This window comes from Triturus cristatus, chromosome 7, assembly GCF_964204655.1.
Source record: "Triturus cristatus chromosome 7, aTriCri1.1, whole genome shotgun sequence".
NCBI classification, from domain to species: Eukaryota; Metazoa; Chordata; class Amphibia; order Caudata; family Salamandridae; genus Triturus; species Triturus cristatus.
The window spans coordinates 569893553-569918601 of NC_140590.1; the positions used below are offsets into that span (position 1 = coordinate 569893553).

The 25049-nt window shown below is 45.7% G+C and overlaps 1 protein-coding gene across 1 annotated transcript in view; it reads left to right on the forward strand.

The window, feature by feature from the left end:
- Positions 1-25049, forward strand: part of XYLT2 (xylosyltransferase 2) — a 101836-nt gene that overhangs the window by 54290 nt on the left and 22497 nt on the right. Inside the window, exon 8 of the mRNA XM_085617097.1 lies at positions 22822-23084. Within this exon, the coding sequence (XP_085473223.1) occupies positions 22822-23084 (263 nt within the window). The remainder of the gene's footprint in view (positions 1-22821; positions 23085-25049) is intronic.

Consider the following 25049-nt stretch of genomic DNA (forward strand, 5'->3'; position numbering starts at 1 on the left):
CCCCCAACTCAACTTAAAACGGTCAAGTCCGGTTTACTTGGTAACTTCATAGATGCTTTGTAGGCCCGTACAGTGTGCAACATTTTCAGCCAATCCTGGCTTTTCAGACTACAGTTCCCATGCTGGATTGATTTTTAGCTCATATTTATAACGGTAAGTGGTAAAGCCACAGAATGCGAAGTGTCTTTCGTGAAAAGCCTTGTCAGATATGGTACTGGAGCCACTAAAAGCCTATACAGCACGTAACAGAGCAGGGAGTTGTAAAATTTCTCCAATTAAAGACAAGATGAAAACATAAGTTACAGCCCACAGCTTATCATGTTTTGTTCTGTGCCGCCTGCAGAATGAAGTTAAGCATTTGGCTGCCATGCTAAAACATAAAGCGTGGCAGCCGTGATGAGGGCGCCGCGGGGATCAAATAAGTCGCGTGCCCTCCAACAATAAATAAACTGTGGGGTACCATGCTGAGCCTGTTTCAAGCTCGTAATTGAAAGGCAGGGCCCCGCAGAGGCAGGGACCACTTGAAACGAGCATTGGCATAGCCAATAGGTCTCGCCTTTGGGACCTTATAAGTATTTAGTTATGCAGCACAATATCCTTGGTGCAACAACACCAACTGTTGCATGTTTAAACACGTATAAGGTCCAAAAAGCGAGACCTATTGGCTATGCCAATGCTTGTCCATCATTGTGGCTCTGAAACAGTAAATATTTTCAGGAAGGGCAGCTGGGTAGAAAGAGGCACTTACTTTCCTTGGCCGGCCCCTTTCCAATGAATCAGCCTCAATAATCGATATTAAAGGACTTCGGTATCTCGGTCACGTTTCTGCACTAAAACTTGCCTTTCCAAACAAGAACTTGTCTGCGTTTGTTGCTTACGAGAAGGCGGGACCGCGGTTTTCCCTGGGGCAGGATCGCCCCTGGTGTCACCCGGGACTGTGAGCGGGATTCACGGTGTTAAACGCCTCCTCCCTCCCAAAATAATGGCTGAGGAAAGAGGTCGTCAGAATGGATCAGAGACCGTGGCCGTGTCTGAACCTCTGCTCCAGTGATTGGATCAGAAGAAACATGGGGCGCAGACAACCGCGCGAGAACAGAGCGAAGGGAGAAGGGAGGAATGATAGCGAGGAGACACCAGTGTGAGACCTCGGAAGAGAGGAGAGGGTAATCAAACTGAGATGAGGTAGAATTTAAGCGAACTATAGGAGACCGGAGAAGAGCTCCAGGAGACAGGAGGAGAGCTATTTCTGAATTAAACGAGGCGCAGGATCCTAATGCGGGGTCTCTAAGCCCTTGATTATTCAGGGCTTCTCCGCCCTGAAGCTGCTGGTCACTCCAAACAGGCGACTGAATAGAGTGGAGCGGAGTTTTGAAAGAAGAGAAGAAGGGAGAGTTGAATGCGGAGGGGCGCGATAAAAAACATGAAAAGGGGTGGCGAAGGAGTCACCACAGCCGAAAACATGAAAAGGGAAGAGAAGGGGTAACCACAGCCGAAAGCATGAAAAGGAAAGAGAAGGAGTAACCACAGATTAAGCGAAGAGAGAAACGGATAAATGGATGTGGTGGGAGTGGAGGAAAAGAAGAGAAAGAGCAGGACAATGCGAGACCAAACGGAGAGAACACGAGAGGGAAGGAGACGGTAGGTAAGAAAGAGAAAAGGGAAGCAAAGACATAATAAAGGCAGAGGGTGTAATAGAGTGGAACGAGTGAGTGAGTGAGAAGCGAAGATCAACATATATAATTGCAAATGAGATAAAATAGAATGATGAAACATATAGGATAAATAAAGAAGGGCAGATAAAAAAAGTGCGGCAGTTGTGTGAAAGAAGGGACAAAAGATGGAAACAGGTGAGAGAAGATGGGTGCAAGGAGGGAAAGAAGGACACATGTGGCTAAAGAAAAGTCAGATGTGATAGAAAAAGAGCAGGGAGCGAGACATTGGATAGAAATGTGCGATGGTAGGAAGAGCATGGGCAAAGACATCAGTCAATATAAAGATAAGGACATGTGCTGACACAGGGCTAGACAGAGCTTGCCACTCACTGAAAAGACGCACTCTAGATGGGAGCCAGAGAGACGCGCACACAGACTGACATCTATTGTGAAAGAGATACACATAGACAAGCACATAGAAACTTGCAGAAGTACAGGTGCAGACAAAGTAGGACAGATACACACGCTAACAGCCATCGACTTAAAGCGAACACATAGGAAGACATAACAGAATGGGTGCAAGCTAGAAAGTGACAGAGTTACAAGAGACAGAGGAGCATACAGGGAATGACAACAATTGGAATATTGGCATGCTGTACAATTTGACACTCATAGATGGATACACACACACACACAGAGTGCGCACACACAGAGTACTCACACCACGCGCACACACAGGCAGAGCAGGGACCAGAATCACGCTCGGAGAGCGCAGGGGCAGAGCTGTGACAGCGAACCACCTGTGTGAGGAAGAAGGGAGGGCGTGAGAGAGGAGAGAGCACAGCAAGGACACTAGTCAGACCCTGGAGGCTGAGCTCACAGGCTGGCAGGGACAGAGCTCCTTCGCCCGACTGCTGCAAGTGGCAGTAAACCTGGCACCCAACTTCTACAGCCCACTAAGAGGGCACCATGGATCGCCAAGGTGCCCACCCGCGGAGGTGCTTCCAGTCTGCCCTGTACCACGTCACCACGGGCATTGAGAGGGCAGCCAGGCCGGACTGCTGAGAGCTTCGAGGGATGAACTGATCCTCCGGGGAGAGAAGTGAAGACGGGCCGGCACCTCTGGGAGAGGAGTGGGAGGAAGAGAGCTGCAGCCCGGAAGAGGAAGGGTGTGTGTCTGCAGGGATTGGCGCGAGGAAGGTTCTGCACCCCAGAGGAGTGAGGAAGGGTCTGCACCTTTCGGTAGCGGAGTGAGGACGGGTCTGCGCTTCAAAGGAGTGAGAAAAGCGCTGCCCATCAAATGAGTGAGGAACGGTCTGCAACCCGAGGGAGAGAGCAGAGGACTGGTCTGCACCTCAGAAGAGAGAGGAACAGTCTGCACCCCCAGAGAGGGGCGTGACGACTGGCCGGCACCTCTGGGGTTGGTTGATAGTCCAAAGAACGAGTTGCTTCGAAATAGTGGTAGCATGTTTATATAAAAAAAAAAGCTAAAGAGGAAGTCTAGGATGTCTGTGACTAAAATTCATGATCACAAAGTGCACATTGTTATGCATATGATAACAGTGAAGAGTAGAGCGTGATATCTGAGACCAGTGGAAGAATCAGGGAGTCTTCGTCTCGGACCTAAAGGTGGGTAAACAACGTTACACTGCTGTGGAGAGGGGTGAGTTTAGAGTACAAAGGGGGCGTAAAGGCAAACGTCCTGTGATCTCATCAGGGGCATTGTATAGAGTTATCTGCCCAAGATCCCCAGATGGCTAAAGGCAGACAGGAGACAGCCTTCCAGTCTGACTCAACGCTCAGGGGCTCAGAACCTCAATACATATATCGATTGAATCGGTGACGTGACACTATCGAGGTAAAGAGAAAAGTCCTATTGTCTGGATTATTCTATCCAGGTCTGTGGGCGAGGTCCCCTGATGGGTATAGGCAGACTAGAGACCGTCTCCTAATCTAAAGGCCGATTTGGGGGGGGGGGGGGGGGGGGGGGGCTCCAGAATCCAATCATCTGCGCGCTGAATCAGGGAAATTATGTTATCCGTACACTCCAGCAGTGCTTTAAATGGACCGGAGTACCGGCACTTCTCATTTTTCTCCCCCTGAGTGCCCGAGCTTCTTTTTGGGCAAGGAGAGTATTGTTGCTCCCAGAACCGGTCCTGGTGATGGTGCTGGAAGTGAGGGTGCTGCTTGTGTTGGATGCGCTTGTTGTGCTATAGGATGTTTGATTGAATAGTTTAAAGTTCACCAACCTCTCATCCACTCTGAAAAACAGTGGCTATTATTAAATGCCTGGCTCACAGCCATGCCCCCCAGACACGCCCCTAACTGCCCACCCAGTCTAATTAGTGAGTACCGGCACTTCTAATTTCCTATTAAAAGCACTGACTCCAGTCCAGAAAAGCAGTGGGCACAGGCCAAGTTGAAAGAGTAAACCTGGAGGAGGGGTTGTAGAGAGGCGCCCGTGTAACATGGGGGGGTGGACTTCATTGCTCATGGCGTTACATGCATGTGACAGTCTCCATCAAAGGCGACTGGTAAGAAAACAGAGAGGATGTGGCTCAACGACTAGAGCGGCCGACTTAAAAGTTGGGGAACCAGGTTTGAGTCTGGCGGAGGCTCAAGCATCCTGTGTTTCTGAGCAAATCACTTAATCTACCCATGCCTTCAAAAAAAAAAAAAGAATGCGTCCGTCTAAAAGCAATTGGTGCTCATGTAAAGCATTCTCATACTTTCGGGTCGAGTTTGCGTTATACAAAACCACAATAAATAAATAAATAAATAATTATTCAGAAGTTTTGCAGTGTGAATCTTTCTGGATTCACTATGCTGTGCATTATTCGGCCATCTAGTGGTTGTAGTATATTTTTTTTTTTTTTTTTTTTTTGCGTGGCCCTGGTCCTTTGTTCGCCATCTTCAGATTCTTTTTTCCGCCGTTGGGTCTTGATCAACAGTGAAGGACCTCCAAGAACTTTGGAGAGAAGAATCGACGAAAATAGAAGAAAACTTTAGAATATATCAGGGGGGAAGACACCTGAGATCAAGTAAGGAAGAAGGTCGACGACAGAAGAGAGAACATCGAAGAATTCGACGTTTCAAAGGAGAATGCGCATACAGGGGGCTCCCTGAGCACGGTGATGGACAAAACTCTTTTAAATTCTGCGCGAACTGCCACCACTAGTACGCGCAAAAGGACCAACACCCGGTCTGCAATCTCTGCCTGCCGCTCGACCACCGAAGCGAGGACTGCAACGCCTGTGCAGTGTTCACCCCGAAGACCCTCAGATTGAGGGAGAGGCAGAGAAGAGCAAACTACAGCATGCAGGGGCAGGGGACACCCCCATCGCTCCGAGATTTGGGACTCTCCAGCGGAGAGGAAGACAACATAGCAGAGGGACCAGAGGACGTCTTGGTCGTCGAGGTAGAAAAGAAAACTTCGAAGGAGGTAAGAGAGTCGTCGAACCCTAAACACTCCACTGATACTCGCAAAAGCAAGCCAAAGTCCTCGAAAGGATCAGGGCCATCGAAGCACTCGACGTTGACTACTGCATCCAGGGACAAGCAGACCGTCGGATCCTCTGAGAAGGACCCCCAGAAGGCGAAATCTCAAGACAAGGGAAAGGCGCCGAAGAGCAGCCATGAAAGAGAGGCCTCGACGTCGAAAGGCGAAGGCCCGAAAATGGTTTCGACTTCGGCGTCGACAACCGCGAAAAGGAAAGTCGAATCCCTCGAAACCGATCACGAGGCCGAAATGGCAAACATCTTGCAACGCAAGAAAGACTTCGACGAAAAAATGAAGTTCTACAGCATACCGTCGAAAGCCACGGCCGAAACAGAATGGTGCGTCGAGGATTTCCAACCGCCGACCACACCTGAACCTGGAGAGGAACAGGAAGAAGACCTGTACTACGTGGGCACCAAAGGGGAGGAAGACTAGCAAACTTACCAAGACTCGACGTCCTCGGAGGCTCAGAACTTGCCGTGGCAAGATCTCGACGCAGAATCCCCGGAAGAGGGTGTAGAATCTTATCCGTCGAGGCCTTCGTCGCCGGACGACATAGGGATCTACAACCAAGTCATCAAAAGGGCTGCAGACCCATATAGTGCAGCTGGAAGAAGAAAAACTCCAGTCTTGCTTCCTCTTGGAGACCTTGTTGCCTACCCAGACTAGAAGCCAGTTCCTGCCCATGCTCCCAAGTGTTCTGGACCAGGGGAAGGGGGCATTCAAGGAGATTGCCATGTGTAGAGCAGTGACTCCACGAGCAGAGAAAAAATATAAACATTCATCGAAAGACCCCATGTACATTAGAGGGTCAGTACCAGCCGACTCGATCATCACATCCACGGAGCGGAAAAGAGCAAATATACCCACAAACTCAGGCCCATCACCAGACAAAGAAAGCAAGAGGATGGACCTGATAGGTAGGAAGAGGGAAAGGAGTGCAGCTATACAATGGCGCATCGCCAATTCCAATTCACTCATCAACAGACACGCATACCAGCACTGGGAAGAAGTGGGAGAACTCCTCAAGCACGTACCAGAGCAATACCAGAGACTGGCAAGCCACCTGGTAGAAGAGGGGAAGAACATGGCAAATACATGTTTAAAGTCGGCCCTAGACGCAGCAGAGACATCTAGCAGGCAGATGATGCTGGGGATCACAGAAAGGAGGCATGCCTTGCTAAGGATTTCAGGTTTAAAAAATGAAGTCCAAAACAACATCCTCAACACACCCTTCAATGGGGAACAACTGTTCGGGGCACCAGTTGATGACAAATTGAACCAGCTGAAAAAAAATCCATGGGGGCACTGCAGCTCCGAGGTATGAGAAGAGGAACACCTTCCAGGAGGCCTACAGGCAGAGGAAATCATCAACCTGTGGCACAACACCAAACCGCCCAGCAAGGTTATCAAGGAGGTAACCAGGGACAGCAGCAGGGGCAGCAACAGCAGAACTGGCAGTACCAGCCCCGAGGACAATCCTTTTGAGGGCGCGGCAGAGGAAGGGGTAACGGCCAAAGGGGGAGTCAGCCTCCCGCAGCAAAGTGACTCACCTGCAAAACCAACGCACACCTGGACAAGACCTCAGGGTGTGCAGAAAGAGTCAAGGCAAGGACCAAGAAAAAATCTAAACCTTAAACAGTTCCTCCAACACGCAACACCAGTAAGAGGCAGATTAAGACACTTCCTCCAGGAGTGGAGGGAAATAACGTCAGACAAATGGATATTAAACCTCATACAATATGGGTACTGTATAGACCTGGAAAAGCCACTGCCAAACAGAAGGCCAAGGGTCAGAGTGCGCTCAACAAAAGAGCGGACAGACTTGATTCACGAAGCAAGAGAACTGCTAAAGAAAAGAGCCATCGAAATGGTACCACAAAAACAACGGAACAAGGGGGTATACTCAACCTACTTCCTCATACCAAAGGTAGACAGAACATTACGTCCAATTCTAGACCTAAGATTCTTAAACAGGTTCATAAAGACTCAAAGGTTCAAGATGACCTCACTCCAAGAGGTCATACCTCAACTACAAAAGGGAGATTACATGGCAACTATCGACTTAAAGGATGCCTACTTGCACATCCCCATCAACAACAAACACCTCCTCAGGTTTATGATCAACAAAACTCACTACCAGTTCACAGTACTGGCTTTCGGACTAAAATCTGCACCAAGGGTCTTCACAAAACGTCTGGCAGCAGTAGCAGCACACTTAAGGAGTATGGGGATACATGTATACCCGTACCTCGATGACTGGCTGGTAAAAGCAAGCTCATACCACAAGTGCAAAAGCCACATAGAGATAGTGATACAGATAGTGATACAGACGCTTGCCCAACTGGGGTTTTCAATCCATTGGGAAAAAACGTCAATAGAACCAGAACAAGTGAAGATATTCTTAGGAGCAGAAATCAACACCATACAGAGCATGGTGATTCCATGTGCAAAGAGGACTCTGGCAATATGCAAAGAGACGCGTCTTTACCGCAAGGGGCAAGCTCTGAGAGTGAGGACAGTGAGCAAACTGATGGGGATGATGGCATCATGCATTCATTTGGTACCAAATATTCGCCTACACATGAGACCATTCCAAGAAGGGATCCAGCAGCAATGGTCACAAGCGACAGGGAGTTGGGAGGATCTAGTGGTTGTCAATAGCGTGGTGGAACCAGAAGAACTTGGCACTGGGGAGATCATTCACACAACCAACTCCAACAGTAATCATTACAACAGACGCCTCCCAGAAGGGGTGGGGAGCACACACAAACAACCTCAAAGTAAGGGGTTTGTGGGGACATCAGGATGCAATAAAGCACATCAACTACCTAGAACTCAAGATGGTGTTCCTAGCATTAAAAGCCTTTCAGAAACTGCTGTACGGACACAGAGTACTGATACAAACAGACAATACAACTACCATGTTCTACATCAACAAGCAAGGAGGGACACAATCTGCGACACTTTCCCTGGTAGTGCAGGAAATATGGAGATGGGCAATCCCCAGGAAAATAGACATGTTAGCAATACATCTACCAGGGAAGGACAATGTAGAAGCAGACTGGCTCAGCAGACAGACGTCCGCATCCCACGAATGGGAGATCAACCAACAAGAAATCCAGAAGGTATTCCACAGATGGGGAACTCCGCAAATAGACCTATTTGCAACACTCCAAAATGCCAAAACTTCGCATCCAGAGTACCGTGCAAATAGTCCATGGGGAATGCGCTATGGATAAGCTGGTCGGGGACATTTGCCTACGCTTTTCCACCGATACCGCTACTACACAGGGTACTGAACAAGTGCAGGTTCAGCAACATGACGCTCATCCTGATAGCACCCCAGTGGGCCAGACAAACATGGTTCTCACAAATCATGGAGATGTCACAAATGCACGCACACAGGTTCCCCGCTAGGAAGGACCTGCTAACGATGCAAAACGGAAGAGTACTACACCCAGAGCCAGAAAGCCTCAGCCTAGCTGCATGGCTCCTGAGGACCTAGAGTTTGCACACCTCAAACTACCGGCAAGCACGATGGCAGTACTCAGAGAGGCAAGGAGACCAACCACAAGAACGTGCTACGTAGCAAAGTGGACAAGATTCACCGAATGGTGCAGTAGGGAGAAACTGCAAACAAGGATTACTAAGGAATCAACAGTACTAAGATACTTAATGCATCTACTGCAGAATAAACTAAGCTACACATCACTAAGGGTCCACTTAGCGGCAATTGTGGCTTACACAAGAGGAGAAACAGGGAAAAGTTTCTTCACCTCACAGGTGGTAAAAAGATTCCTAGAAGGAGCAAAAAGGATCGCACCTCCAAGAAGAATGCCAGCACCAGCATGGAACCTCGATGTAGTGATAACACAACTGATGAAGGCACCATTTGAGCCTATTCACAAAGCTACACTGCATATGCTCACGCTAAAGACAGCCTTCCTAGTAGCTATCACATCACTGCGAAGAGTACGTGAATTACAAGTGCTAACGCTCCAAGAACCGTACCTGCAAATACACAGTGATAGGATTGTCATGAGAACGGACCCACATTTCATGCCAAAGGTGGTGTCTAAGTTCCACATCAGTCAGACAATTCAAATACAGAGTTTTTTCCAAAAACCTTTCACAAGCACAGAGAGGGCCTTACACAGACTGGACGCCAGGAGGGCAGTGATGCACTATATGGAAAGGACAAAAGAGTGCAGGAAAACAAAGCAATTCTTTGTATACTTTGCCAGCAGATTTTTGGGACGACCAGTTACCAAAAATACCATTGCACGATGGATTGCACAAACCATACTGCTCTGCCACAAACCGGCAGCGCAACCATTACAAGTAGCAGCTCATGCTCACTCAACAAGGAAGAAAGGAGCAACAATTGCGTTTCTAGCCAACACACCAATTCAAGACATTTGCCAAGCGGCTACATGGTCTTCAGTGCACACGTTCACAAAGCACTACTGTGTGGATATCCAAATGCACAAAGAAGCGCAAGTGGGACAGAAGGTCTTGCAACACATTTTCAGTAACCAGTGCTCATCTTCCACCCAACCACCACTAGAAGGACAAACCGCTACAAAGTCTATGCACAGTATAGTGAATCCAGAAAGATTCTCGCTGCAAAACGTATAGTTTCTTACCTGTCTGTGTAGTTTTGCAGCTTGAAGACTTTCTGGATTCACTAGCGAACCCACCCTCCTCCGCCAGAAAGATGAGACAGGAGGATAAAGGGGGCAGAAGGTGAAAAAAAAAAAGGCTTTACAAGGTTAAATGAGAAAAAGTAGCACAAAAAAGAGAGAGAATCCGAAGAGGGCAACCAAAGGTGGGAAGCGCGTTGACGTCATGAAGGACACCAAATGGTGGTATGTCGACGCCCACCTGGGCCCCGAGAAAAAAAAATAAAAGAAATACTACAATTCCGGACCCAACCACTAGATGGTGGAATAATGCACAGCATAGTGAATCCAGAAAGTCTTCAAGCTGCAAAACTACACCGACAGGTAAACTATACGTTAGGGCTTGGTATGACAAGCCCCCACCCTGGTGTTTTATGTGGATGAAATATGGCGGCCAATCCCACTGGGTGCGAGGCCCACGCTGCGGGATGCCCTCAACCCCTGTCTGAGTTCCTAATTGAATCACACACGCTTCAGGAACCTCCTGAAATGTAGATTATTGGAATTTTCTTTTTAAATGAACCTTTGCGGACTCTCAGGGTTTGTGATCGCAGAACCTCAGCTGCGGTGTTCTTACCTCCTCCTGCACTCAGTCATAAAACTCTAAAATAAATAGTCACTCCCATAATTTCCTTTGCACAAGAAAATAAGCATCTATGCCTGTTAGGCATAGTGCATAGAGCCTTCACCATTCTGGCCCCAGCTTTGTGCTGTAAAGTTGGCACCCTCGAGGACCCTTAATTCATGATTCTAAAATTCCGGCTGGTTTGGGACCACAAAACAACAGAGTTGCCTGTACTGATAACATATCAAAAATCAACACTTGAATAGTGCATAGAAATCAAATCTATGACACTCTTATATTTCTTTCAATTAATTTGGCTTTATTTAACCATTTCTTTTGTTTTTGGAATTCGTGAAAAATATATTGAAGAAATGCAACACTTAATACACCAATAATAAAACACATTCATATTCAATGTAATACAACCACCCTAGAACAGACTACACATACTAAATTAGACACTTCAAAAAGCCACTCTCAAACCTGATTCACCCTAACCACATTCATATACACCACCTCACCATCCTTATAACTGTCAACCTGGTAGAGGACAACTAAACAATAAATGAAAAAAACAGGAGATTGCACCCAAACAAACAGAACTTTTTGACAAAAAAACGTCTTTCAAGTGCACAACAAATGATACATCAATGTACATTAAGTCAAAAACCGATTAATTAGTGCACGAAAGCAATCATTGTTTTAGCCATGTTTGTTGGGAATAGCAAAACGCAGGGTCGACGCGTTTCGAACCCTCTGTTTAAAGGGTTCTCCTTAGGACCGAAAAAACTCTTATGTCATCTGACTGAGTCCGACATTCAAAAGGAAAAGTATAATATTGCCCGATGTTCCGCAGTTAAATAGCTTATGATTGATGGCAATGAAACATTGGACTTGATGGAGGAACTTTGAACCGGCTGGTTATTTCACGGTCCTCCTTTAATGAAAAACAGCTCTGTATTCCGTTTTTTAAGCGCCGTGGAACTAATCACGAGCAGTTTTCACACAGCAGTATTCATTTCCACATTACGCTAATGTGAACACGTAGCTTGGTGTGGGACAGCAGGATATTTTTTCGGGTTCAAGTCGCAATATCCTGACATCTCCTCCCATATTGTATCGGAGGTGAATGCAATCCGATAAAATAAGAACGGTCTCTCCCACTGTAGCGCTGGCAGATTGTATTGCCACCTCGGCTCCTATATAGGCCCATTGTATTTCGTAGCGCCCAGACGCCCTTGTCAGTCGCACAATGCAAATTCCAAACAGTATTAAGTAAGAGTGGGCGAAATCTAAATCCCCCCTACAGACTTCTTCAAACATTGTCATACTCACACTTTGAATGTTGCGAAGTTTTGAAAACGTGTCAAAATGTGGCCTGCGGTCAAAAACTCACACAAAAAAGAATTTGCAAAATTAACCTGAAAAATAGTTTTATCAAGAAGATGATTTTACCAAAATACATTTTTTGTTGATATTTGCTTCATCAAAACCACCTTTTCAGGATTTGTATAGTCCTTTTTTGCAAATTTCGAGCTATTTGCAAAGGTTCGGAACAAATATAATTTTGTGGAAAGAAAAACTTTACAGATTTGAACAGCTCTTGAAGGAAGGTGGTCCACTGAGAGGGCAGTAGTTGAGAGAACACATTGACCACGCTGGAGACCATGTTGTGGTCTGTGTGTGAAAGGTAGGCAGAAAAGGGAAAGACTTGGTGAGCCTTTGAATTCCTGGCTAAGGTTATCATATGACCCCATGTCACAAGGCCTTAATGTTCCAGTCCTGGAGTTTCCTTTTTAGAAATGATTGTTTTGCAGTGTATTAATTACTGTAGATAATCTGACATTAACAAGGACTACAACTCCCAGAATGCATTTTATTGTTACATAGGAGGTGTGGCTGGAGCACTGCATCTCTGAGATGGCATCGTCTCGTAACTTTGTGCCTCCAAACTCCGTGTTTGCAGGTTGATCGGTGACGTCACGTGGGAACCCTGCCTTTGATTGACTTGCATAAGACTGAACACACCCGCTTAGGCGTCGGGCCGGAAGGAGAGGCCGAGACGGCAGTTTCAATTCCTTCTCGGTATAAGGCAGCTCTTGTGCCCCACGCCCACTCTGCCTGGAGAGATCGAAGTAGTTAAAAGCCAGAGGGCTGTGTCGCAGGAAGTGGAGTAAATGAGAGGCGGTGTGTGTTGGATCACATGATGTGGCAGTGGCTCCCGCTGACTGTACCTTGTGTCAGACACTTCTCGTAGGTTGGCATCGGGACACCAGGCTTGGGGAGCCGCGGCTGTGTAGAGTTACTGATCTCCGACTTTCAACAGCAGCTGAACTGCCGTAAGTACATCTCTGAAGTGCAACGGTTTAAGAATCTCTCCAGTTTGTCGTGGGGTGGGGGCGGGGAGTGCTCTTTCTCTGATCGAAGTTTGGCAAAGTAGAAACCTAGATTGGCGGTTGCTTCCACTAATGTTTGTGTACATGAAATGTACTTTGAACGTTTCGGCAAGCAGTACGAAAAGAGGCTTTCTTTTAATCCTTGCTATTCTAAAACAAGCATGGTCCGCTTTCACTTTCGTCCGTCGTGAAAGCTTTCTTGTCTTTATGGGGCCATGTGTTTGAAACACATGGCCCCATAAAGATAAGAAAGCTTTTACGACTGGAGGAAGGCAGACAAGCCCGTCCAAATGGGACGGCTCAAAAAGCCAAACAAAAACGTCACGAACAGCTCTTTTCCAATGGCTGGCCACCGTTTAGCATAAACGGTGACGCCAGCCAATGGAAAAGAGGGGCAGGGCTTCAAGCCCTTTACAGAAAATACCTAAAATCATTAAATCTCGCCAGCGAGACTGCGCATGTGCGCAACCCACGCAGACCTAAAAAAAGCATTTGCAATGCAATAGGTCTCGCATTTACGCGAGACCTATTACATTGCAAATGCTTGCCATCACAGACAACAGGAGGGGAGAAGCCACAGACAATGAGAGGGATGGGAGGAGAAGGCATGGACAATGGGGAGGGAGGGCGGGGTAGTGGGGGGAGAAGCCACGGACAACGGGAGGGCGGGGTGATGGGGTGGAGAAGCCACGGACAACGGGAGGGAGAGAGAAGGCAACAAAGCATGTCCTGCCTGCAGTAGGAGAACCTCCTTAGTAAAGAAAATAGTGCTGCCAGACTAAGAAACGGGTACCGTGTAACAGCTAAAGTAAAGGGGCCAGTCGCCATGGGAGGTGACGAATGAAGAGGAGGCGGTACTAAGGCGGGACTAACAAGCCTTTATACAAATCAGAAGCCAGCATTTGGGTTAGACAATGACACAAGCCCTTTGCAAATATAGGCGGAGAGTGGGCGTGGCTTCTATTCTCTACTCCACCACAAGAAGTCTCGCAGAGCAGCACATGCGCGCTGGCTCACGCTCAACCTAAAATGTGTGTGTCAGTGTCCCTGAAGTCCCTCGACGTGCAGGTTGGTTTTCCTCGGCTTTGGTGTCTGGACTGGAAATAACAAGCTTGGCTGCTGCAAGTGTTCTAGTACCCCAGGTATTGGAACTGTGCACCTCCGGTCGGTCCTGGCATCCCTACACTTGGAGGGAGGATGTATCTGACTTGTGGGGACCTGGTGAACTCTTCCTGGGTGGCTGCATTGGTAGTCCCGGTAGGTGGCAGGATGGTAAACTGGACTCCGCTACTTTGGTTAGGGAGTTTCTTTGGCGAATGGCAAAGCACTGGCAGCCTTCCGGGTTTCTTGGCGTCTGCACAGCAGCTGAACAAGTCAAGATTCTCCACGAAGGTCTACTGCACTTGGCAGGGTTGGCGCCAGGTCAGTTGTACTCCTCTGTTCTCGGGTCAGCAGTCTTCTTCTTCCACTCCTTTGTGTCCATTGAAATCTGAAGTTCTTGTATCAGGGGTGCCACCTAAATACTGTATTTCAGGGCGTTATAGGGAGTGTCCGGTAGAAGCCAATGGGCTACCTACCTTTAGGGTGACTACACCCTCTATAGTGTATTGTAATTACATTTATATACCGCTTACTACCCATGACGAGGCGTCGAATCGCTTTTTCGGTGAGTAGCACGCTACGCCGGAACCCATAAAGGATTATTGTTGAATTAGTATAGTGAAATCTGAAAGTAATTTGAGTGGTGGATATGTTATTCAGTTATTTGGATAGAGAAGGGTAGCTGCGGGATAGAAGAGGAAAAGAGGTTTGCATTTATTTAGCGCTTGCTACCCCTGATGGGGTGTTAAAGTGCTTTTTTGACAAGTAGCCAAAATAAGAGTTTGTGTTATGTACATGTACAGTGGGTGATCAGACGTTTCTGCGATTTTTAAGCACTGTAAAGTAGGCGCTACTATTAGTCAATTTATTCTGTTTTGTACTGACTCATACAAATGAACTTTAACACTAAATATACTGTGGTCTTGTCCTTGAAAAGTTCAAAGTTTGAGAGCAATTGCACCCATCTGGTGGCTTTTACCGAATGGCTGTGACGTTTTAAGCGCTATTTGCACATACAGTGCGTAGACAATGCAGCTCAGTGCTAGAGCAACACAACCACAGGTGTTCGGCATCCTATTAAAAGGTTTTCGCCCTGCCCCTCCCTGTGCGCAGACCCTGAGGTCAACAGTCCAGACTAACTGGGTCAGTATGGCACGTGCCCTGAGAGCCCACCCATGCCCTCTGGCCAGTTCCCTCGCTCTACCGCCCTCTGACAACATCAATGCAACCTGACCCATCATGCCTCCTTCCCCCCCCTCCATGTCTCTCTCCCCTACAACCCCCTCTCTCTTCTCTCATATAAGCATTACGCAGCTACACACTGAGATTTTTTCATGGCTAAATACCAAACTATTGCTTTTTTGCCCCCACGTATGGACTGCAAATGCTTCTTAGCTGGTGAACCACATTTTACAATATGAATTTGTTTCCCTTGTATATCCTTAAAAATAATTTTAAGATATATAAAATAAAAAAAGTTTTCATGAGCAGGTAATGCTTTTATTTTTCTTGAAACCATTTGATCAGAGTGAAATATTTTGTGTGAAACACACACAATTCTGTACTAGGCAGACAAGAAGCCTTCAGTTATTATTTTTTTTTTTTAAACCTGTTTTTATTGCAGAGTTATAAACAATGCATCCATTAAGTCAATCTGTACACGCATGTCATCTCAAAGCACATCCGTCGTTATAAAAATGCACACAGCCATTCAGCCCACATCCCGGGGGCTGGGCGGCGTACCAGTACAGTGACTCAGAGTATCATGGCGATCACCTCATAGAGATGTCAGGTCAACAGCATAATATAGTATCTGCTTCTATACCCATCAAACTCCCTCCCCAAAAACGCGGCCAAGTATAGTCAGCCACTCAGAGTGGTTGGCACCAGTATTGTTCGTGTCCACAACATCAGGTCCACACTATTGCCCTCCCGTGGTAGCAGTTTCTAAGGCCTATCGGTAATCACATTATATGTACCGAAGGAGCGCTGCTCTGGAACCCCGTTCCCCTGTAGTCATCTGTCATAGATCCTTTCTGCAGGCGCTCTTCTTATCACTACAGCAATACCCCATTAACTCCCCTCCACCCTTCCCACCCCCCAACTGCTGCTGATGTGGGTTATAATTGTGGGTTCTGACGCTAAAGTTTGCCATTAATCGGGTTTTGCATTTGGTCTCCCAAGCCTCATGGAACCCCGCCCTCCGAATGTTCGTGTTCTTCGCACTCCAGCAGATAGTCTCGCAGAGCCTGTACTATTATCTCCCAAGCCCTCGCCAACTCCAAGCCCTTCTCGTTAGAGAAGCCTTCAGTTATGTACTCTTTTGAATAAAAGGTGTGCTTCATTTATTGGCGCATTCAGTCAAGTTTTAAAACTAGTGTTGTATGAGTTTACTGAGAGGGAAATGGGCATAACCCTGACCCAGAGGACATAATTCCACCAAAAACCAAGATGGAGGGGTGGTACTAGCCTGAGGATGAACACTCCTCCTGACTAGCTAATTTTCCCACCTATCCTGGTGCCAAATGGGCCCAGGGCAGGTGGTGGTGTTTCTCTTGTCGGGCGGAAGCCAGGGTTGCATATCACAGGCCTTTGAAGCCTTCCTTGATATGCAGATTACTAGTCATCCTACTTGGAGGAGTTGAGAACACATCCTGCCAGAGTAGGCTTTCCGACCTCCGAGAGAGTGAGCCCTCACCTCCAGGGGGTGAGAAACACGTCTGTGGTGGCAGGCTGGACAGGACCAGTCAGCCACCAAACGAGAGGACTAGTGGAGTTCAGGGGGTACCTCTAAGGTACCCTCTGGGTGCATGTATTAATAAATCCACCACTGGAATCAGTGTGGGTTTATTAATATGAGGTGTTTGATACCAAACACTGTAGGTTTCAGTGAAGCCATTATGTAGCTGGGAAACTCGTTTTGAACAGTGCCCAGTACATACCGTAAGATAGGTTCACTGTTCACTTGTACTGTCAGTAATTGAACTGGCCAGCCCATGGGGCATATCTGCCCATGCAGATATGTCCTCGCGTGTAATATAATGCACCCTGCCTTAGGGCTGTAAGGCATACTGTGGGGGTGATTTACCAATATTACATGCAGTGCTAGGGGACATGGCACACAGGGTGTGTGCCATGTTGTGTTTTCACTTTTTAGAGCACCTTTCAACGCAGCCTGCCGCCGCTTTCTGCATGAAGTTGGTGCTGGGACCCTTAGGGGAGCATATGCTTCAGCTTTAGTGCTTATACCCTAGAAACCAGGGGTGACACTTACTAGGGACTTAGAGTTGGTAAAGGTCTGATCAATTGGAGATCAATTGACCAGTGAACTTATTTTGGGGAAAGAACACTGGCACTGGGAGCCTGGTTAGCAGGACCAAAGTGCACTTCAGTCGAATTTGCATCAAATACCAGGCAAAACGTGGGTGGACTACTGCAACGAAAATCCAGCTTCCAATATATACTAAAATAATGTTTCTTTAATTATTAATGTATGCTAGGATTGTAGTTTAGTTTTGTTTCCTTGTGTTTCTAGATGGTGAGTTACTACTGATGAAAGGTGTTTATTCCCAAATGTATTGGGTGTGAATTTGATATCAATTAATTTCTAAAAGTTACTTGAAGTAATTGATTGTAAACCCAACACGTGAAGATTTGAAGAATAAAAACAATGAGTTTTAACAATATACAAGGACTCCTTGTATGGCACTGGTCTCAGCCTTCTCTGTAATAAGAGCTAAGTATGTTCAATGGAAATCATCCTGAGCTACTAATATTATCAGTGTTGTAATTGTGAGAGCATCAGGGCAAGATTGTATTCATGCCCATCATATGCAAGATTACGAGCATTGATCACTTCAGTTCATCAGGCAGGTTTCCCAGCCATAATGTAAAAAATATATAAATTTTCAATGTGGAATGCCTCTACATGGTCAATGCATAATAGCCATAGCTGCAGTATCCTTGACACCAAGATAATAATAATGTGTTATGATCTGTCAAATATCACCTTTAAATATTTCTGGAAATGCAACTATTTTTCTCTAAACATCAACTAATGAGTTCTGAAAATATATACCTTTCTGTCTCAAATACATGCTTTTGAGATCTGTCTGTCTATCTGTTCTATCAATCTATCCTGCACATAGGAGAACTACCCACAGTTTACAAGCTACTCGCTGGAGAAGCCTGTTGCAGTGCATGCACTAGTTTCAGTGAATGAACGCAAGATAATTTTATAAACATGAGTGTGCCTAATTTAGTTTACAATACTGATTGTTCCAAATACCCTCAATATAAGAAATGAAAAATGCTGGCGGCTATATGCGGTGGAGGGAACCAGAACTGAGTTGGTCTATTTTCTGAAACTGCACAACAAGGTATAAGGTGCCAGCACTGAAGTGAAAACCTTGGATAATCTATTCAAATTTCAACAAAAGAGTACTTCAGAAGATGAAGGGGAATGAATGCAAGCAACAGTCTACTCTAGATTTGTTTCAAGCAGTTCTCAGGATCATTTCATAACCTTACCATAATTCAAAAGCCCATGTCTCATATAATACGACCATCTGTTACAAAGACTATCTTATTAAGCAAGAAAAATTTACCCATCGTTTCATTGCTGTAGTTAGCTGACCTTTTATGTAGTGCACGAAAATGAGGTACACTGAGTATATATAGTCCAGACAACCCCTATTGGTTTACAGGGCTTAATAATCCTAAATGCTTTCTTTGATATGGTTTGGGTGAGCAGTTTAAGCTTATCAGAGGGTAATGTTAAGCATTTGTTGTACACACAGAGTCAATAAATGAGAGTCCCACTCAAGAACAAACTCTAGGCCATTTAAAAATTCTTTTGCCTGTTTTTCTGAGCCTTGTTTGGAAAGGCACAGAAAAACAGGCAAAATAATTTATAACAAAGCTACAGGTACAATTTTGTTGAGGTTGCACCACTTTACAAATGTATACAGTCAGATAGTCCACATTAAATCCAACGAAATAATTGAGTTTCCTTCTTATGCAATATCTTCTCTTTATTTAGAAAGAACCACAGCCAACGCGTTTCGTTCTCAAAGAGAACTTCTTCAGGGCGTAAATAGTTTCCACAGACTGTAGAGTATAGAATATGGGACAATATAATCCCGGTCCTCTCTTGGAGAGTTATCACGTTTTCTTGCCGAGCGGCGTTTGAAATACGAGCGGGTTCGACCATGAATATTGTTTAGGAGGAATAACTTTTCTGTTCTCACAGGTACTGTTCGAAATACTTGGGATGTATATATGAACCAGATTTATCATAGTGACTATCATATCACCTCGTTCTAGTTGATATTATTATTGTCCTTCGAATGATATCTTTACTTCTTCAACAAATAAGTTGTCTTGGGAGCATTGGACGATTGTATTATCTTGGACCGGGACTGCACGATGTTATAATGACACCATGTTTTCGCTATGCGCTGATATCGGCACATGCTGCTGGTCTTTTGGCTTCTCATTAAATCAATAAAGTTCGTTATCAAAATAAAAAAATGAGGCTACAAGGGGAACCAGTCTGGCAGAACTCAAGGGCGGGCTCTGCTTTTGAGGGTCTAAGGAACACAGAGATACCATTAGTTTATGTGGGCCTCGGCTAGGGAGGTCAGTTGCAGAGTTGTTTTGTCAGGCAGGTCGGTGAGTTAAAGGCTCTCACGGTTATTGGTGTACCTGCAGAAAAGGGTAAAGAAACACAGATGGGCTACTCTTGGTGTAGAGTTGGACTCTCTTGAAGTCCCTCAACATGGCAGGGAAAGGGATCTGATGTCTTTTTTGGTGTGCTGCTCCCTCAGTGCGCCCAGGGGTCGACAGGACGCTGTACCGGGCAGATGCAGTCGGTGACTGCAGGCTGCAGGAAAGTGGCTCTTCCATATCAAGAGAAATTTTGTTGGGTCGATGAAGTGCTTTGCAGATCTCCAAGGATTTGGGGAGGCTGTTCCGCTTCTGGACGAGTCGGTGTCGGTGATTGTGAGGAGAGCAGCAGGTAGGGTTTCGCACCAAGTTAAGTGCTAGTACACAGTTCTCACGTCTAAGGCTCTTCTTTGTCCTTCTTTCAGGCAGACTAATCTGAGTTCCTGGTGTCAGGGAGCAACCTAAATACTACATTTAAGGGTGTTCAGGGGACTGAAGGGTTGTAGTCAATGGGCTACTTACCCCTGGGGTCACTACTCCTACCCTGTATGACCACGTCCTGTGGGCAGTGGGCATAACCCTGTCCAAGAGTTCCTAATTCCACCAAAAGAAGACAGTGAACTCTTCTTTTATGTAGCACATCAGGTAGCCCCTTTAGGGGTTTGACCACACCTACTTGCATAGCTAATTTCCTACCTGTCCTAGTGCCAAAAGGGCATCAAGACAGGGGGTGGCATCTCCCAGATCTGGGGGAGCCGGGGCTGCATAGCAAAGGTGGCAGGGGCTTTGATATGCTAAATCACTAGCCACCCTGCTGGTGGAGGTGTCAACACCTTCCTCTGGGGCAGGCATTGTTTCTGACCTTAGAGCACAGGCTGTCACCTGCAGTGGGTCAGAAAGTGGTCTGTGGTGGCAGGCTGGATAATACCAGTCAGCCAGCACACTAGATACTGGTAGGATGTTCAAGGGGCACCTCTAAGGTGCCCTCTAAGTGCATGTCATAATAAATCTAGTACTGTCAACAGTACAGAGTTATTAAGACAAGGTGTTTGATACCAGAAACCTTAGGTTTCAGTAAAGCCATCATGTAGCTGGGGAACCAGTGATGACCAGTGCCCAGTACATATATATAAGATGGCTTCCCTGTACACTTGCACCATCTAGTAATTGAACTAGATAGATGCACAGGCATAGCTGCTCATGCAGATATGTCCTCACATGTAATATAATACACCCTGCATTGGGACTACAGGACCTGCTGTAGGGGTGAATTGCATATATATCATATATAGTAACTTTGGCATGGCACACAGTGAGTGCGCCATGTCGTTTTTCACTCATGGTTTGCATCCTGTCACGCAGCCTGCAATGACCGTCTGCATTGAATTTGTATCGAGATCCTGTAGGGTGGCATAATGCATGCTGCAGCCCATAGAATCCCTTGTTAGTACCCATGTCCTAGGTAGCAGGAGTACCATTTACAAGGGACTTACAGGGGAGCTAAATTGTGTGCCAATTGTAATACAATTAAACCATTTTATCTTGTTTTAGGGAAAGAGCACTGGCACTGGAGCCTGGTTAGAAGGGACCCCGTGCATATCAGTAAAAAAAAACAGTACAAGTGGGGAAAAAGTGGGGGTGACCATGACCACGAAGGGCACTTTCCTACAGTTGCCATCAGACTTGATTTGGTAACTCCATCAAAGAAAGACCAACATCTGGAAAACAACCATACCTATGCAATCGACCCTAGCTATGTGGTGCCAAAAGCAGCTCGTCTCCTGCTTAGCTTGGTGATGAAAGTTTAAAGAACTGAAAAGTTTTTTGTGCCAGTAATACTGTCATATACTGTTCTAAGGGAAAAAAACAAAGAAGATAGCACGATCACTGTTTTAGTAAGTATCAACCGTATTTGTCATCGTAGCACATCCAAGAAGAGGGTGCTCAGTTTAACAGTGATGTCAATGTTGGTGCAACCTTACCACTTTTTAGGTCTCGCCTACATACCTTTTTATTTTTATTTAGTTTTGTTGAAAACGTATTCTGGACAGTACCAACACTTACAATGGTCTTTGGGACAGACTCTGTTTTACCATAGTTTGGGTTTCTTGTCACTCTTATTTGTTTTGCTTCTTATTCAATGCTTTCCTACCTCTTCCTCTGTCTGTTCTGCTCTTGGAGCTCATCTTTTTAACTGTCCTTTTGATATTATGACATGACCTGTATCCTTCCACTGCTCTCCTTTGTTTGCTGCTTCCCACCCCCACTCTAGTCTGTTGTTTTCCCTTTCCCTCCTCATCAGGTGGTCGCTTTTTTGAAAATAAATTAATTTTTCCTCGATTGCTCAGCTCCTCTGTTGGTCTCTTGAATGTTGCATAGCATTGTCAGAAAGCACTGACAAAACCAGGATCTCTTTAAGATCCTGTGGAAGAAGAAATTAGATTAGGATGGACTGAAACTGACTAGCCATATGAGGAGTACACATTCTATCCGGTGTTACCAGCTCCACCTAACAAGATAGTAATATAGTGCTGTTTTTTAAGATGGCACATCGGCATGGAGTAAAGCCTGTTATAGTAATACTTTCCTCCCATCGGAGATAAAAATGGCCCCTCTTAACGCTATCATCAGGTCTACAGATATTTAAAAACAGAGTATGCTTGCCAGAATAAGGATGGAAAGGTTTGCAGTAGTCGTCAAAAGGATCTTCAAATGTCAGTCATTTTGGTTTCACACACTCTTGTGACCTGACCAGAAAGATGCTTGATGTGTGGACTGTTAGTAGATGATCTGGAACTCGAAGCTAAGTGCTGCACCTTGCTTAGAGGTTGTCTCCCTAAGCGCCATCATTTTTAACCTAATGTGTGTCGGGCCTGGCATCTTATTTGCTTACTGTGGATCTTGTAATTTTAGCTGCTGCTCTTCCTGGGTCAATGAATATTTATCTTTGAATTGCTGCTTTCCTGCTTTAACCTGTAGTGTATTTTGATTTTACTAAAATTGATTTCCTTACTTGTCGTTAACTGGCCTCTTGGCTGGCATTCCATCAGATAAATCATCTGCCTCTCCCTTCCTCTTTTCTTTCCTCACCTCTCCTGCCTCTGTCTCATAGTTTCACAGAATCTTTTTCTTTTTTTATTCACGCTTTTTATTGTGCATATTTGTAGCTTATACATGGTCTTAACAGCCAATCTAAGTGTCTAGAATAACATTGCTCCTTTCTTTCTTTTTATTTATTTTTTACTCTCTCTTCCAGCAACTGTCCCGTCCCACCTTCTTTGCTCGGAAGTTTGAGTCTATAGTGAACCAGGAGGTTCTGGATATCCTGGATTCTCACCTGTACGGGGAACACCCACCAGGCACGCCTGCCCTGAAAGCATACTGGGAGAGCATTTATGACATCACTGATGGCCGCGATGGCTTGACAGATGTCACCCTGACCATGTATTCATCCTTTTCCAGATTGGGATTGCGCCAGGTTACCGCTCTACAGGGAGCGCAGGCTGAAAAACAATGCAGGTGGGCAATAGTTTATAGTCTGGAGAGAGAATGTTTTCAGGGAACAGTATTGATTGCATTGTCCCGGAATAACTTGCACTATATTTGAGGTTTAGTGTGCGAAGAACCATATACCACATACATTTTAAACTGCAAATGTCTGCCCAAGAAGGTAGGATAACAATGATGTATAACGAGTGCTGAAAATCCTGCTAGTAATGAGCACAATAATTCAACACACTCTGCAAACTGAATTGTCACTACATGCTATTAGAAAGAAAGTGCTTTGCATGGCTTGAAAAAGCTTTGCTGCCATGCTTTTTTTTTTGCTTTTGTTTTTTGGGACTAGCTCTGTATTTTTTCTCTAGTGATCTCTACCATTATGCAAGCCCACTAGAGGTGCCTCATCTTTCACTTTACTATTCATCGTTAGAAGAGAGCTTGATGATAGGGGACCTTCATAGAAGTGTCCTTTTCTAAGTGAATGTCTGCTAGTGCTTCGCCCCAGCCTGTTTTCTGACTGATAGTAGGGGCAGCACACGGATTCCATGGCATCCTTGCCTTTTAACCTTTTAGGGAAAGTTCCTGTTGGGTATCCCAGTTTAAGGTAAGTTTAGTCCTTAGCTGTGGTCCCTTGTATTCCTAATTATTATAATTTTTTGTGTTTGTTTTTTCTTTTCAGTTGTTCTGAGTGAAGGGTGGTGGACATGTGAGAACATTGTCCGTGGCTTCACAAGATTTATTCCTTGTTACATTTTATCTTTGTCCATTGCAAGGCCTAACACATGGCCTGATTCTCTTCTGGGACTAGTTCCTTGATCCAGTCTAATCTGTTTGTTGTGGGAACCTCTATTTTGCCTTAGTAAATCACACCGATCTCTCCCTGCGTTGCTTGTGTGACCTGTTGTGGTTCTAATTCGGAATGCACAATATCGCCTTGTCTGATTCAAACTGGTCTAACACATGACATCTAGCTCTAAAATGTTGGTGAGAACAGGACAGAAAAGGAAGATTCACTTCTTCAGTATTGGTGGAAGTGTTTGAATTTTGAGAAGGAGCCCTTTGGCCCTCTTTGACCACCAGCCATGAATAAATGCTTGAACCGATGCCTTGTACATCGTTTGGACTTGCAAGGGACTGCACACCAGGGCAGAGCAGCTGTGTTTGCCAGCAGAACATTGTTGTTGTTGTGCTTCTAGACTTGACCCATATGCTTTTCTGTTACTGTGACCTTTGGAGAGGAGGAGAGCTTACCTGACTGAATGAGGAGCTGGATTACAGCTGTCAAGAGACTTGTCACCTTGATCACAGGAATACCTGCACAAGACTCGGCTGACTGGAGAATCTTCTTGGAAGAAGCATCAATGGACTGAGGCCATACAGGAGCCTTGCAGCAAGGAGGCAAAAACGGTATCAAAACAAAGACCAACATCATCTCTGTCATGGAGCTGCATCATAAACTGCCTTTGTCAAATTGGAGAGCTTGCATCTTCTATGACCTGCCCTGCACCCTTAGCTTTGCAGTGTTGCCCCATCTCCAATCCTGGAAGGGCATAAAATTCTCTGCTTCCTCTTCTCTGGCGTGGGGTCTGATTCTGTTGGTTGGAGAAAGTGTTCCTGATGGCGAAACCACGCTATCCATCTCTCATTCCTTGCGGTCTGGCTGTATAATTATTTACATTTGTGACTGAGGTTTAAGTCCAGTTCTCAGTGAAAAAGGACGAATCATTTGGGTTTATTGCATTATCCTGGTCCTGTCATTGCCCTCTCCACTGGATAATTTCAGCACTTTGCTAGATTTCAGGATACAGCCCACCCAAGTTGCGTTCCCCTGCGAGACCTCTACTATTGTATGTGCCCCTATTAAAGGCAAAACATATTTCTAATTGAACACCAGCGTACTGTGTACTGGCCATACACAGCTGCATCGAACACCATGCTACACAAGGAATCCTGAAATAATGATGGACCCCACTGTTGCATCCT